The sequence below is a fragment of the Coffea eugenioides genome, chromosome 11 (genome assembly GCF_003713205.1).
Source record: "Coffea eugenioides isolate CCC68of chromosome 11, Ceug_1.0, whole genome shotgun sequence".
NCBI lineage: Eukaryota > Viridiplantae > Streptophyta > Magnoliopsida > Gentianales > Rubiaceae > Coffea > Coffea eugenioides.
Genome location: NC_040045.1, coordinates 11,292,266 through 11,308,310, shown reverse-complemented (window position 1 = coordinate 11,308,310; position 16,045 = coordinate 11,292,266). Strand labels below are relative to the sequence as shown.

At 36.2% G+C, this 16,045-nt stretch overlaps 1 protein-coding gene across 1 annotated transcript; it reads left to right on the top strand.

Moving 5' to 3' along the window:
* Nucleotides 1–10,919: 10,919 nt before the first annotated feature.
* Nucleotides 10,920–11,631, top strand: LOC113751949 (cysteine-rich repeat secretory protein 58-like). Its single transcript, XM_027296093.1, has 2 exons — nucleotides 10,920–11,026; nucleotides 11,130–11,631. Exons 1-2 carry the CDS (start codon nucleotides 10,920–10,922, stop codon nucleotides 11,629–11,631), a joined length of 609 nt encoding a protein of 202 aa, XP_027151894.1.
* The last annotated feature ends 4,414 nt before the right edge of the window (nucleotides 11,632–16,045 follow it).

Sequence of the window (16,045 nt, the reverse complement as noted above, 5' to 3'; positions counted from 1 at the left end):
TTTCTTCGAATCCCGTCACCGTTACACCTCCTTACCGGGCCCGCTCATCAAATTTTTTGATAATACTCGAGTATATCGTGGCAATACTGCACGAGTAATGCCGAGCAAGATCTCTCCAATAGATCATGCTCTACGAATATCTCATGGTTGGCTAAGCTTATCGACCAAGCCCATGCTGGCTCGATTCGCAAAGTTAACCAACGAGTTTGGACGTCCCCCGAATACGAATACGAATATGAATACAAATACAAATACGAATATAAGTCGACGAGCAATGCTCAAATCGACGATTCCATATAGAAATCACAAATACGGATCACATATACGAATCAAAACAAATACAAATCACATCCACATTACCATGTACAAGTCGGATATGAATTCACATAGCAAAATTCGAATATAATTTCATTTGAAAGAGCACGAGTGCGGTAACGTACACTCTCGTCTCAAAATTTCAAATTTTCATAACGGATAAGAAACAGATAACCACTTAACATCAAGTTCATGCACTTGACACTCACCAATCGAAATAAGAGAGTCAGTGCGTAAACGAGCCTTTAGGTGTTCCCCTCGAGATCCTCTTGAAGGTCTCCTTGAGCACCTGAGCAAATAGTAATTGTCTATAACACACTATCGCTTAAAACCCCTAATTATCGAGGAAGATTGCACATTTGTATAATCTAAGAAAATTTCACGAAAATGAGCCTTAATTACTAGTAAATCGAGGCTCAAAACGGGGTTTTAAAACACAAGCGAAATCTGATTTTCATCTTTGAAATCAAGTGTAAAACGGTTTAGCAATATCGAAGGAAAATAGAGAGTTCGCAACCCTCAATTTCCTTTAAGTTCGGAAATTTCAGATTTGTCACCCATATTTTGAAAAATCATATCTCATTCTCTACAAATCCAAAATTGGAAAACTTGGTGCCATTGGAAACTACTTCCAAAGTACTAAAAGTTCTTAGAAGACACTTTTCCATGATTCTAATTGGAAAATATTCGAAATTTAGCCCAAAGTTTCTGTTTTAGAAAGTCAAGACAGATTTGGGTTGATTTTCGACAAAGTTTGAAAATTTGGCAAAATTCATACAATTCAAGCTAGCCTCTGAAATTTGGAACTCTATTGGAGTTGTAATCCAGGTTTAAAACAAAACAAGCCGAATGAGAGTTGAAATTTCAAGCACCAAGATATGGTAGCTCAAATTTACCCAAATTTCCTTGTTAAACAAGAGTTTTCCAAAATCAAGTCACGAACTTTGGAAATTTAGTTGAGCAATGAAACGGCCTCGGAATAACACCAAAATTAGCAGTATAATACTACCATATAAGAGTTGTTCCTCTACCAAATTTCATGTAAAAATAAGCACAGAAAGTGGGTTAACAAAACCGTTGAAATCACAAGAAATTCTAAGGCTAAGCTGCCTTTGAACCTCCGTTTTGCCGTTTCCAAACATTTGGTCAAGGAACATCTCCAACATGGTTCATTCCAGTAGAAAATGTCCAAAAATGTTCAAGGTACATTCGATAGATGATTTACAATAAGAAGCTTTGGATAACAAGTCCCAAACCGTAGTTAGTTTCAAATCTGTCCAAAACACTGTTTTCGTTCACAAAGTCAGATTTGAATTTTGACCATAAATCACTCAATTCAACTCCGAATTGAGCGTGGTTGGTGGCGTTAGAAAATAGACTCATAAGGATATATTTTCTCGGAAGAAATCATTTTGAAAATCTGTCCATAACCAACTCATACGTGAGCATCAAATCACAGTTCACAATCTGCCTCCCAGTGACAAATGAAATAGGACAGCAATTTTTAAACGAATGGTTTGACTCACTCGAGTGGAACCAGAATGTAAATTTTATACCAAATGAAAGCTGGGAATGTCTAGTTTCCAGTGCCGCAAACGGCACTCGATTCCGACATCGGAGTAAAAAGATATAGCCGAAACAAATACACTGCCTGGGTGAATACGGGATAAATTTCCAGATTTCTAAGCTTTCGTAAATCCAACATTTGGGTGACCAAATCAAGTTCTTTTTCAATGAAACTTTTTACACAACTAATATAACATGTAAAAAACATAAAAAAACCATTAGAACCTCAAAATTTTGCACAAAAGTGGTCGAACAAGGCAGGCGTAAAACGGTCACTTTTGCTCCAAACACCTCCTTTGATTTTCTACCCACAATACAACATTAATCCACTAATTTAAGCACTAAACCATCATTAATTTCATCATCAATCATCAAATCAGTCCATCCAATCAAAGTGGGAGTTCATAGAGCCCACACAATAATTTTTCATCATAAACAAGCTACCCATATGCATCATGAGTTTAAATGTGCACTACTACTCCCATAAAACAAGAATTGAAGGGTTGATCGTCACTCACTCGCTTTGATGTTCAAGACAGAAATTTCGGCTCTCCTTGGCTCAAGAAAAACCACAGACAGCAGCTCCTTTTCTTAGCTAGATGTAATCTTCAAGTGTTGAGCTAAGTGTGGTTGAAATTTGAAGTGAAATGGTGATGATTTGGAGCAAGTTTAAGTGAAGAAAATTGAAGAACTTGAGTTGTTCTTCTTTGGGATGGTGGCTGGCTGTCTTGGAGAGGAAAATGAGAGTGTTGTACGCCACTTTAGATCATGAATTGAAGGGTTATGATCTAGTGTGATGCACCCATGAGAAGTTTAATAATGTGTGGCCTAAAATGCTCCAAAAGTCAACTAAGGATAGAGCGCGTACACGCGCACTTCGTGCTCGATTCCTCTCGAGTTTATTTCACTAGTGCACTCATATTCATATAAATATTGTCCACTCTTAATTGTCCCAAAATGAGAGTCTAAAGTCTCTCAATTAAATCGCGCATGTGAAAATGCGTATCTCCAAATTAAGCGCGATAAAACGAAACTTCCAAGAATTTCTTATAACGATAGTACTAATAACTATCACTTAAGTACTTAAACATAAAATTACCTATTTTAAGTCCATCCTGCAAGTCTCTAATTTTCCAAACTTAGTAGATTCTCGAATCAATTATTGACTACAATCGCGTATTCGCTATTTTCACTTAACGAGTTTCCAAAATTAAATTTTGAAACGAGTCACTTTAAAATTATAACGAAGCTATAAACTCATGTAATTAGGTCTAAATTGACTAGAAAATAATATTCGGAATAACTGGGCAATTAAATATTTAAATAAGATCGAAATGGAATTTAAAATAATAAATTTTGCGAGTCCTCACATGAGTCGAGTTTTAACTCCTCAAATCTCAGTTAACTTTTCTTAATCTACTATTGACCATTCTTACTTCTCCAAAATTAATATACTCTCGATTCAAATATAGTCTCGAAAAACGTATACTCGTTGTTCCGAACTAAACGAGTTTTCGAAAAGTAAATTTTCTAACAAAACGCTTTAAAAACATAAGAGAGGTGTTTTTCCATATAAATGGATTTTAAGTAGTTAAATTAAATAATTCGGAGAAAATGAGTGAATAACTATTTAAATAAACCAATAATATATGACAAAAATAACAAAATTTTCGGGTCCTCACAACCTCCCCTCCTTAAAAGAATTTCGTCCTCGAAATTCACATTTAGAAGAATATCATATTCCTTAAGAGTTATACTTATCAAATCGATCAACAACTTACACTTTCCAACCCATATCTCACAATTTCTATTCATCCAATTAGCAATGAACTTTAATTTCCCAATAGGCATTTTGCTTCCAAGTTGTAGGACAAGTGATCACACTTTACTTATACCATTCATGAAATTGGGGTTTACACAAGAATAAATGGTTCCACTGTCAATTAAAACTCCAGTTTAAAAGATTCAATCTTGTAGTTCAAAACTCGAATAGATTGATATATTGTCAGTAGAAGACTAAACTTACCAAAATTTTCGGACTTAATTTGTCCAAATCGAGTCAATCATAGCATGCGAGATAAAATCGAGGGTTTTAATGTATTTTGGATATGTATGTGGCAAAATGCAATTCAGAACTTCAAAACTACAGTTAAAGATACAAACTTTTCTTTATGGCCCGAAACTAAATTTTCTTAATCAGAAATTTCAAATAATATTTTTACCACAATCATCAATACGTTTAAGAATTCTTCAAATACGTTTAAGAAAATTAATCATGCAACTCAATGCGTGGATACTAAAACACATCTATAATAAAATAACATATACAGTGAGGATATTTCAAAAATTCTCTCAAAGTTTTAAATTAAGAGCTGCATTTGAGTAGACGTATATTTTCGAAAACACTTTTAAGAAAGATAAATAAACATGCAAGTTCATATATGCATAAACTTCGATCCAACTCCTTTATCACCCTTCACTTCTAATCCAAAAGCTAACTCTAATGGTACATAAAGCTTTGTCATTTTTACTCTCCAATTCACAGCAAATATTCACTCTTATTCTTAAGGAAAGATCCGAGCCTAAGCTTTGCTCGATTTTTGATTCTTACGCAGGTTCAAGATGCATATACAAGTTACAAATACATTTAAAATTTAAAGCATGATTCTTTAAATATATCAAAAGTCATAGTACAAGTTGAGAGATCACAAACAAGCCAAGTATGTCAAAGATAGGTCATGGACAATTAAGCGCCACAAAAACAAAAGTACATGCAAGCAAATTACAAAAGACCTCACGGTATGACCGCCCCTACTATCATAGACAGGAACAAAAGGAGAAAATCATAAGCCTAGTTAGGGGAAAACCAGAAGGATCCATGATACCAAACCACATTATTTGAATAATTATAAATTCCAAATTCCATCCAAAACCTAAGCCACTTTTTAAGTCGTTAGCCTAAAACTTCCAACGAATACGAGATTTCCTTACTAAATTCAATATGAAATTCTTATACCGGCTAGGGTATTGAGTCGAACCAAAAGAAATGCAAAAGTATCTCATTCCAAGCTCAACTACATTCCACTTCTCTCTGGTCAATATCGTCCCACATTTGATTAAAATATTCTCTATCCGTTGACCTCTTACACTTGCTCTCACAAAACATTAACCCGTTCTTATTCCCCACAAATGGAGATCTCAAGTCCAATACAAAAATCCTCCGTGCTCTGACCTTTGCCATCAGAACTTATCTCAAAACCACTCATGATTTCTATTCACATCGTAATACACGAGATTATATCCCTTCCTAAGTCACAAGTATTCCCTCAGGAAAAGTATTTAGCACTCAAGTACAAGAATCCAAAACTAAGAGAATTTACAACTCAGGCCGTACGCTCCCAAGTGCAAATCAATATAGTTTAAGATTCCTACCTGGCGTACATCTCTATCTACCTCAAGTAGCATGATAAAGGTTTTACGCTTACCACTTTCGTAGTTCACAACTTACGCACAAGAAGAGCACTTAATCCTTTATACATATTCACATAATTGGGACCATATCACCACTTGGCCCAAGTTCACTCCTCCCAGAGACCACGTGAAATTGCTCTGATTTTTATCCCTATAAATGGTCACTTAACTTTCAAACCAGTCCCACAGTCCGGCATCCTAAACTTCAAGCCTAGGATACACTACAAAGATCTGAAACCTAAACTCTGATACCAACTGTGACGCCCCCACTTCTCCCAAGGGCGAACCCAAGGGTATCCGCGGGACGCCTGCCCAACTCTCGCCAGGACTCAAGACAATTCAAATCGAACTTAACGATACATACCAAATACTACAAGTCGAAATAAAGAAAAGCCGCTTCCTTAACTAAATATTCAAATCTTACATCATGTTCACAAAAGATACATCAAGTCCCAAAATACAACCATTAAAAGTCGACTACACATTTACAGCCCAGATTCCAATCAAAAGTATAATCTAGTCGGCTTTTCCAAAATCTTCCAATCCAACCTGTTAAGGAAAATAAACTAATGGGATGAGCCAATACTCAGTGAGGCCAAGAAACACACATGTAAACACATAATCCAAGTAGCCACAAATTACATAGTAAGTAAAGCTATAAAGTTTGAATAATTCACATTTCGAATAGAAAAAATAAACAGAAACAATTCAAGGATACTGTAGCTCTCAGGAGCTAAATTCCACATAGTCGAGTCGAAGTCTTGATCACATTTTACGTTGACACTCTGTCAACCACATAAGTATCAAATCCGTAGATACACCACTTTTCTTCGAATCCCGTCACCGTTACACCCCCTTACCGGGCCCGCTCATCATAGTTTTTGATAATATTCGAGTATATCATGGCAATACTGCACGAGTAATGCCGAGCAAGATCTCTCCAATAGATCATGCTCTACGAATATCTCATGGTTGGCTAAGCTTATCGACCAAGCCCATGCTGGCTCGATTTGCAAAGTTAACCAACAAGTTTCGGCGTCCCCCGAATACGAATACAAATACGAATACGAATATAAGTCGACGAGCAACGCTCAAATCGACGATTCCAAATAGGAATCACAAATACGGATCACATATACGAATCAAAACAAATACGAATCACATCCACATTACCATGTACAAGTCGGATATGAATTTACATAGCAAAATTCGAATATAATTTCATTTGAAAGAGCACGAGTGCGGTAAAGTACACCCTCGTCTCAAAATTTCAAATTTTCATAATGGATAAAAAAAACAGATAACCACTTAACATCAAGTTCATGCACTTGACACTCACCAATTGAAATAAGGGAGTAAGTGCATAAACGAGCCTTTAGGTGTTCCCCCTCGAGATCCTCTTGAAGGTCTCCTTGAGCACCTGAGCAAATGGTAATTGTCTATTACACACTATCGCTTAAAACCCCTAATTATCGAGGAAGATTGCACACTTGTATAATCTAAGAAAATTTCACGAAAATGAGCCTTAATTACTCGTAAATCAAGGCTCAAAACGGGGTTTTAAAATACAAGCGAAATCTAATTTTCATCGTTGAAATCAAGTGTAAAACGGCTTAACAATATCGAAGGAAAATAGAGAGTTCGCAACCCTCAATTTCCTTTAAGTTTGGAAATTTCAGATTTGTCACCCATACTTTGAAAAATCGTATCTCATTCTTTACAAGTCCAAAATTGGAAAACTTGGTGCCATTGGAAACTACTTCCAAAGTACTAAAAGTTCTTAGAAGACACTTCTCCATGATTCTAATTGGAAAATATTCGAAATTTAGCCCAAAGTCGCTGTTTTAGAAAGTCAAGACAGATTTGGGTTGATTTTCGACAAAGTTTGAAAATTCGGTAAAATTCATACAATTCGAGCTAGCCTCTGAAATTTGGAACTCTTTTAGAGTTGTAATCCAGGTTTAAAACATAAAAAAACGGAATGAGAATTGAAATTTCGAGCACCAAGATATGGTAGCTCAAAGTTACCCAAATTTCCTTGTTAAACAAGGGTTTTCCAAAATCAAGTCACGAACTTTGGAAGTTTAGTTGAGCAATGAAACGGCCTCAGAACAACACCAAAATTAGTAGTATAATACTACCATATAAGGGTTGTTCCTCTACCAAATTTCATGGAGAAAAAGCACAGAAAGTGGGTTAACAAAACCGTTGAAATTACAAGAAATTCTAAGGCTAAGCTGCCTTTGAACTTCCGTTTTGCCGTTTCCAAACATTTGGTCAAAGAACATCTCACACATGGTTCATTCCAGTAGGAAATGTCCAAAATATATTCAAGGTACATTTGATAGATGATTTACACTAAGAGACTTCGGATAACAAGTCCCAAACCATAGTTAGTTTCAAATCTGTCCAAACACTGTTTTCGTTCACAAAGTCAGTTTTGAATTTTGATCATAAATTACTCAATTCAACTCGGAATTATGTGTGGTTGGTGGGTTTAGAAAATAGACTCATAAGGATATATTTTCTCAGAAGAAACCATTCTCAAAATCTGTCCATAACCAGCTCATTCTTGAGCATCAAATCGCAGTTCATAATCTGCCTCCCAGTGACAAATGAAACAGGACAGCAATTTTCAAATGAATGGTTTGGCTCACTTGAGTGGAACCAGAACGTGAATTTTATACCAAATGAAATCTGGGAATGTCTAGTTTCCAGTGCCGTAAACGGCACTCGATTCCGACATCGGAGCAATGAATTATAGCCGAAACAAGATGACTGTCTGGTAGTGACGGGAATCATTTTCCAGTTTTCTAAACTTTGGAAATCACTTCATTTAACCAACCAAATCATATTATTTTTCCATGAAACTTTTTACACAATCAGTATAACATGTAAACAACATAAACGAGCCATTAGAACCTCAAAATCTTCCACGAAAGTGGTCGAACAAACCAGGGGCAAAATGGTCACTTTTTCCCATTGCACCTCATTTGAGTTTCCATCAATAACCCAACATTAATCCACTAGTTTAAACACTAAATAAACATTATTACCATCAAAACACCACAAATCAGTCCATATATCCAAGGTGGGAGTTCATAGAGCCCACACAACCAAATTTTCCATCAAAACAAACTACCCATATGCAAGTAAGAGTTTAAAGGTGCACTAGAACTTCCATAAATTAAGTTTTCGAGGTTTGATCGTTACCTATTTGCTTTGATGTGTACAACAGAAATTTTCGGTCCTCTCCTTGGCAAAAAAAAAACCGTGAAAAGTTCCTCCTTTTCTTAGCTAGATGTAATCTCCAAGAGTTAAGCTAGGTGCGGTCAAATTTTGAAGTGAAACGGAGGAAGTTTGAGTGAGGAATTTGAAGAAGAAAGTTGAAGCTTGGAGGTCTCTTTTCTCCTTGTGTTGTTCGGCTGATGAGAGCAGAAAAAGAAGAGCAATTGCTGATAATAAGCTTCCGTGAGAAGCTTTAAGATTTGGCCAAAGTTTGTTTCAAAAGTCAACTAGGAATAGTGCACGTACGCGCGCGTTTTGTGCTCGATTCCTCTCGAGTTTATTTCACTAGTGCACTAAACCTCTAATGCACTTATATCCATATAAATATTATTCACTCTTAATTGTCCCAAAATAATGGTCTAAAGTCTCTCAATTAAATCGCGCGTGTGAAAACGCGTATCTCCAAATTAAGCGCGATAAAGCGAAACTTCCAAGAATTTCTTATAACGATAGTACTAATAACTATCACTTAAGTACTTAAACATAAAATTACCTATTTTAAGTCCATCGTGCAAGTCTCTAATTTTCCAAACTTAGTGTATTCTCGAATTAATTATTAACTCCAATCGCGTATTCGCTATTTTCACTTCACGAGTTTCCAAAAATTAAATTTTGAAACGAGTCACTTTAAAATTATAACGAAGTTATAAACTCATGTAATTAGGTCTAAATGGTCTAGAAATTAATATTCGGAGTAAATGGGCAATTAAATATTTAAATAATCTCGAAATGAAATTTAAAATAATAAATTTTTGCGAGTCCTCACATGAGTCGAGTTTTAACTCCTCAAATCTCAAGTTAACTTTTCTTAATCTACTATTGATCATTCTTACTTCTCCAAAATTAATATACTCTCGATTCAAATATAGTCTCGAAAAACGTATACTCGTTGTTCCGAACTAAATGAGTTTTCGAAAAGTAAATTTTCTAACAAACGCTTTAAAAACATAAGAGAGGTGTTTTTCCATATAAATGGATTTTAAGTAGTCGAATTAAATAATTCGGAGAAAATGAGTGAATAACTATTTAAATAAACCAGTAATATATGACGAAAATAAGAAAATTTTCGGGTTCTCACAATTAAGGACTTTCTCTTAAGTAGGATTTAAGATTCACTACTTTTCCACAATACTTGATCCAAAAGATAACCCATATAATTCAAACTTTTTAAGACAATCACAGCTTTTAATCCTTGATTCTAAATGAATCCAAGTTGAATGAAATTTCGAATTCAGGATGGAAATTTACTGCTCAAAAACAAATAGCATATTTTAGGACAACAATGAACCATCAAAGTTGAAGAACAATTCTTTTTTTTTAATAAGAATGAAATAATTATAATATGAAGGTACAGTCATGTATCAAAACAAATTAACTATGTTCACAAGAAAAGAAATAAATAGCTTCACTTGAGAAATTTAAAACAAAACACCTATACTCATGCAATAACAATTAATAAACTTGAGGCTTCAATTTTTTATTCTGTAAACACACATCACCCTTGGTTTGTTGGTATATGCTGCTGGTTTTGTAGATTGGCCCTCCTGTTTTCTACATCTTGTCAGCCATGGATCAGTTGCTGATTGTTGGTTTTTGTCGGACTTATATATCTAATGGCTGAATGACTTTGACCTCAAACAGGTTACATATAAGGTTCAAAATATCGTCAATCTCTTCACATGGAAAGTATATCATCTTGATGAGTTTTGTCCTATGCTTAATTACATATTTTATGGGAGTAAATTGTGGTACCTGATTTTTCTTGACAAAGAGCTGTGGCTAGAGATTTAGGGTTCTAATTTACTTCATCGGAGGAACTAATAGAGCTTTAAGAAAAATAAAAAAGAAGGTAATTCAATTCAGCACTTCTCCTATGTGATATTGAGATAGGAATCATAGGATCATGAAGTGACATGAATTAGGAGTTTGCTAGATTAAATTAATTATTATCTAAGTAAGAGTATATTATGCATTACAAAAAAAAGGAAGAAACACCATTATATTATATATTAACAGATATGTATAGACACACGCACTATAGATAAAGATGTGCATACATAGAAACATGAATAGAGGAGGAGTGCCTGCATAATTTACGTTTAACTAGGCATGCACTATTTAGTTGCCACCGTGTGTGGTGCAGTTTATGCCTCCTAGTTCAATATCAAAGACCAAAGACTTTTCGTTACTTTCGTGATTCCCCTTTTCACAAATCAATGAAAGTATGTAACACGTCCATGGAACTTTCAGAAGTCTTCCTATGTGACTAGTTCTCTGGCATGGTGCATTTCATACTTCCATCTCAAGTGTCAAGCATGCCTGATTGCAAAAATGTACCACTGTCTACTTTTGATCTGCCTGATTCTGATCAAGATGATCTCCAGAAGTATATTATTCTCGTGTTTCCTGCTAATTTGTTTGATTAGCTTCAACGCAAGACAGATTTATGCCTTTAAGTGGTGCGTAAATACTACATATAATCCTAACAGCTCTACTGGCAGTACGTATACAGAGAACCTGAATTTCCTCCTCTCCACTTTATCCTCAAATGCTTCCTTGACCAGCAGGAATGGCTTCTACAACTTCACTGCTAGCCATGACCACTCTAACATGGTCTATGGACTGTTTCTTTGTCAAGGTGATGTGAATCCCGATGTTTGTGGACAATGTGTAGCAAATGCCCGTGGGGAGATTCTAGAGACATTCTTGAATCGAAAGACTGCTTTTATTTCACATGACGAATGCTTGTTGCGTTATTCGAATGAGTCCATGTTCTCAGGAGCCGATTGGGGTATCTCCTTCTTTGCTTGGAATTCACATAATGCCACTAATCCAAACAAGTTCAACCAGGTCTTAAGAGATATGATGAAAGAGATAGCAAGTCGGGCTGCAAATGATGGCCTTGTTTGTGTTGGGAAAGGGGTACCAGTACAGGCACACAATATCAGACTTAGCCCAGGACAAATTTCTCTTTCCCCAAGTACCAGTTAAAACAAGAACAAATCAAATCACCAAGTTATAATGCCAGTAGTAATAATAAAAGCAATAAAAATAGAAGGCATAGGATACCAAGATTTTTACGTGAAAAATCCAATTGAAAAAAAACTACGGGACCTAGTCCAGTCAAAGTCTCCACTATCAGAATAATGAGAATACACAAGTCTATCCGAAATATTCGGACGACAATAATATCACCACCACCAACCAAGTGAAATTGCTACAAAATTACCTCTAAAAACTACAACTGTCAAAGAAGTGAATTTGAAAAGGTGTTACCAAATGAAGAGGAAATCTAAAATTTGGACCGGTAAATGAGTAGAGCTTGACAAGAGGATCGCGTGTGTAAAATTTCGTCTCAATCGAGTTTCAAATCACCCTCCAATTAAGACCTTGAAGTTTCTCTCTCTCTAGCTCTTTCTCTCTCTTCATTTTTCTCTCAACCAACAAAAGATGGCGGCTGTCCTTTTTCTCTCTCGCACGAGGACCGAAGAATTGAAATTACCTCATGCGGCTGCCGCTTGTAGTTAAACTTGAGAAGCCCTCAAGTGTTGTTCACTTGCACAAATGGGTTGGCCCACAAATGGGCTGGCCCACACCCAACAATCTCCCTCTCCAGTTTATTTGAGGCGTTCCACCAACCCTACTTCTTGCCTGCAAAATAAAAGTTTTTCCTTAGGCAATGCCTTGGTAAATATGTCAGCACTATTATCATTTGTATGCACCTTCTCAAGTGTCAATAACTTGGAATCCAATACTTCCTGAATCCAATGATATCTCACATCAATATGTTTGGATCGAGAGTGAAATGTAGAGTTCTTATACAAATGAATAGCACTCTGACTGTCACAATAAAGACTATACTTCTCTTGTTTCATACCCAACTACTGAAGGAATTTCTGCAATCAAAAAGTTTCCTTGCATGCTTCAGTGATTGCAATGTACTCCGCCTCCATACTAGAAAGGACGATACACTTCTGTAACTTACTTTGCCATGACACTGCTCCTCCTGCAAAGATCATCAAGTACCCAGATGTGGACTTCCTATTATCAAGATCACCTACCATATCTGCATCAGTTTATCCATCTAGTATAGTTTTACCATTGCCAAAATGTAGACATAATCTAGAAGTTCCCTTGAGATACCTGAGAATCCATTTGACAGCATTCCAATGCTCTTTACCAGGATTAGAGAGATGCCGACTGACTATTCCAACTGCATGAGCAATATCTGGCCTGGTGCAAACCATAGCATACATCAAACTACCAATAGCTGAAGCATAAGGAACCTTTTTCATGTCTTTTTTATCTTTCTCACTTGTAGGACACTGTTTGATATTCAATTTAAAATGACCTGCAAGTATAGTTGAGTCTTCCTTAGCATTGCTCATATTAAACCTGTTGAGCACTTTCTCAATATATTTTTCTTGAGACAACCAGAGCTTCCCATTTTGCCTGTCACGTGAGATTTTCATCCCCAGTATCTGTCTAGTCGGACCTAAATCCTTCATTGCAAAGGATTTACTTAATTTCTTTTTCAACCTGTCAATTTTTATAGTATCACGGCCAACAATCAACATGTCATCAACATATAGCAAGAGAATAGCAAAATCACCATCTGAAAATTTTTTCACATAAACACAGTGATCAGATGTAGTCCTGTGGTACTCATGGTCTGTCATGAAGGAGTCAAACTTCTTATACCACTGTCTCAGTGCTTGTTTCAATCCATACAAACTCTTCTTGACACGGCATACAAGATTTTTTTTACCACTTTCTTTGAACCTCTTCGATTGCTCCACATAGATCTCCTCTTCCATGTCACCACGCAGGAAAACTGTCTTCACATCAAATTGTTCGATCTCTAAATTCAAATTGGCTGCAATACTAAGAACAACTCGAATTAATGACATTTTTATCACAGGAGAGAAAATTTCTTCAAAATTTACATCCTTCTTTTGACTAAATCCCTTCACAACCAATCATACTTTGTACTTTGGTTGTGAGCTGTGCTCCTGAGCCTTTAACCTGTAGACCCATTTATTCTTCAGAACTCTCTTACCCTTAGGTAGTTTCACTAAGTGATAAGTATGATTCTCATGCAGTGACACTATTTCTTCTTACATGGCTTGCAACTAATCTTCTTTGTTCTCATGCTTTAAAGACTCACTGTAGGACTCTGGCTCTCGTCCATCTGTTAACACCAAATATTCATGAGAATTATATCTGCTAGAAGGTCTCCTCTGTCTGGTAGATTTCCTAATCTCATCTTGTGGTAGCGGTGGCGGAGTAGGTGGTGTTTCATGCTCAGGTTCATTAGTAGTAGGATTATCACCATCATTAACATCCTCTCTCTGCTCTATCTCAACTCTCCCTTGATTAAAATCAACAGATACTGGAATTGGATCTGGATCTGAATTTGAACTAGCAGGAATGTCATCTGAGAATTTTGAATTATCACCTTTATCAAAGTCTTCAATGGTTTGATCTTCAAAGAAGACAACATCTCTACTCCTGATCACCTTCTTCTCGATAGGATCATATAACCTATAACCAAAATCTTCATGTTCATAACCCAATAAAATATATTATTTTGATTTTACATCAAGTTTTGACCTCTCATCCTTGGGAATATGAACAAATGCCCGGCAACCAAAAACTCTCAAATGCTTAAAGGATACATCTTTTCCCATCCATACCCTCTCTGGGATATCACCATCTTGAGGAACTGATGGAGAAAGATTTATTAAATCAACTGCAGTCCTCATTGCCTCACCCCCAAAAGGGTTTTGCCTGTTTAGCATTAGAGAGCATACATCTGACCCGCTCAGTGATGGATCTGTTCATCCTCTCTGCTACTCCATTCTCTTGAGGAGTTTTTGGTACAATTTTCTCCAATTTGATTCCATGGTACTTGTAATAGATTTCAAATGGTCCTCTGTACTCACCACCATTATCAGCACAAATATACTTTAACTGCTTGCCAGTCTCTCTTTCAACTTTGCTGCGAAAATCTTTAAACACATCCAAAATCTGATATTTAGATTTCAAAACAAAATACCAAACCTTTCTAGCAAAGTCATCAATAAAAGTTACAAAATAAATAGCACCACCAAGAGACTTATCTTTCATATAGCAAACATCAGTGTGCACCAATTCTAACGGATTCAATTTTCTAGATGAAAGAAAATTTTTGAATGCAACTTTGTATTGTTTCCCATAATGCAGTCAACACAAGGTTTTAGTGCATTACCTCTAACTTCAGATAGGAGCTGTTTGCGAACAAGTGTCTGAATCCTTTTTTCACCCATGTGCCCAAGTCGCCTATGCCACAGATCAATTGATGAATCACGAACTGCATTGATTTCTCCCTTCCCCAACTTGGCTTGAATCAAGTAGAGGGTACTCTGTTTCTTTCCTCTAGCAACAATGAGATTTCCTTTGCTGAGTTTCCATTTGCCTCCACCTTGCAAGCTATGGTAACCCTCATTGTCAAATTTTCCTGTAGAGATAAGATTAAGGAGAATATCAGGGACATGTCGAGCATTTTTTAATATCAGCTGGCTCCCGGTATCTGTATCAAATATATGTCTCCCAGGCCAATAACTTTGTATAAGACCTCATTTCCCATCCTAACATATCCAAAATCTCCTTCGGTGTAGGTTGAGAAGAAATGCCTGTGAGTAGTAACATGGTAGGATGCACCCGAATCAACTACCCAATCACTATCATAATGAATAATATTTACCTGACCATCATCACAGAACACAAACATATCATCATGAGCTGCCGCAACTGCTGTAGTCTTTTCATCACTTTTTCCTTCGCCTTACCCTTTTTCTCAGCTTGTTCCCGTTTTAGAATTTTGCACTCCTTCATATAATGTCCATTCTTTTTACAATAATAGCATGCAACATTTTTTCGCGACTCAGACCTGCCTCTGGATTTGTCTTTCATGTTATGGGGTCCTCTACTTTTGCTTCTCCCTCTTCTTTCTTTCTTTTCTGTCACCAGAGCCTGGGACTCATAGGCAATTTCTTGTTCCTTCCTCCTGAACTCTTCATTCATCACGGCTTCTTTTGCAATAGCCATGGTCAACACACCATTTGGAGCTGAATTGCTAACGGAGACCACCATAGCTTCCCAACTATCCAGTAGTGAACTAAATAATAATAAAGCCTGCACTTCATTATCTAATTTCAAATTTAACGTAGTTGCCTAGTTTATCAATCCCTGAAAATTACTTAGGTGTTCAGTCATATCTTCCCCATCTTTATATCTCATCCAAGTAATCTGCTTCAGACAACTAGCTTTGTTCAAACCGGTTTTCTTTTCATACATACTCTCAAGCTTTTTCCATAATACATCAGCTCTAGTGTCATTAGCAAAATGTTGAAAAATAGTTTGA

Excerpts from the sequence above, each read along its gene's own strand:
- LOC113751949 (XM_027296093.1), top strand. The coding sequence starts at position 10,920 with ATGGTGCATTTCATACTTCCATCTCAAGTGTCAAGCATGCCTGATTGC. Across the intron at positions 11,027-11,129 it reads GATCAAGATGATCTCCAGAA|CTCTACTGGCAGTACGTATA; the intron begins GTATATTATTCT and ends TAATCCTAACAG.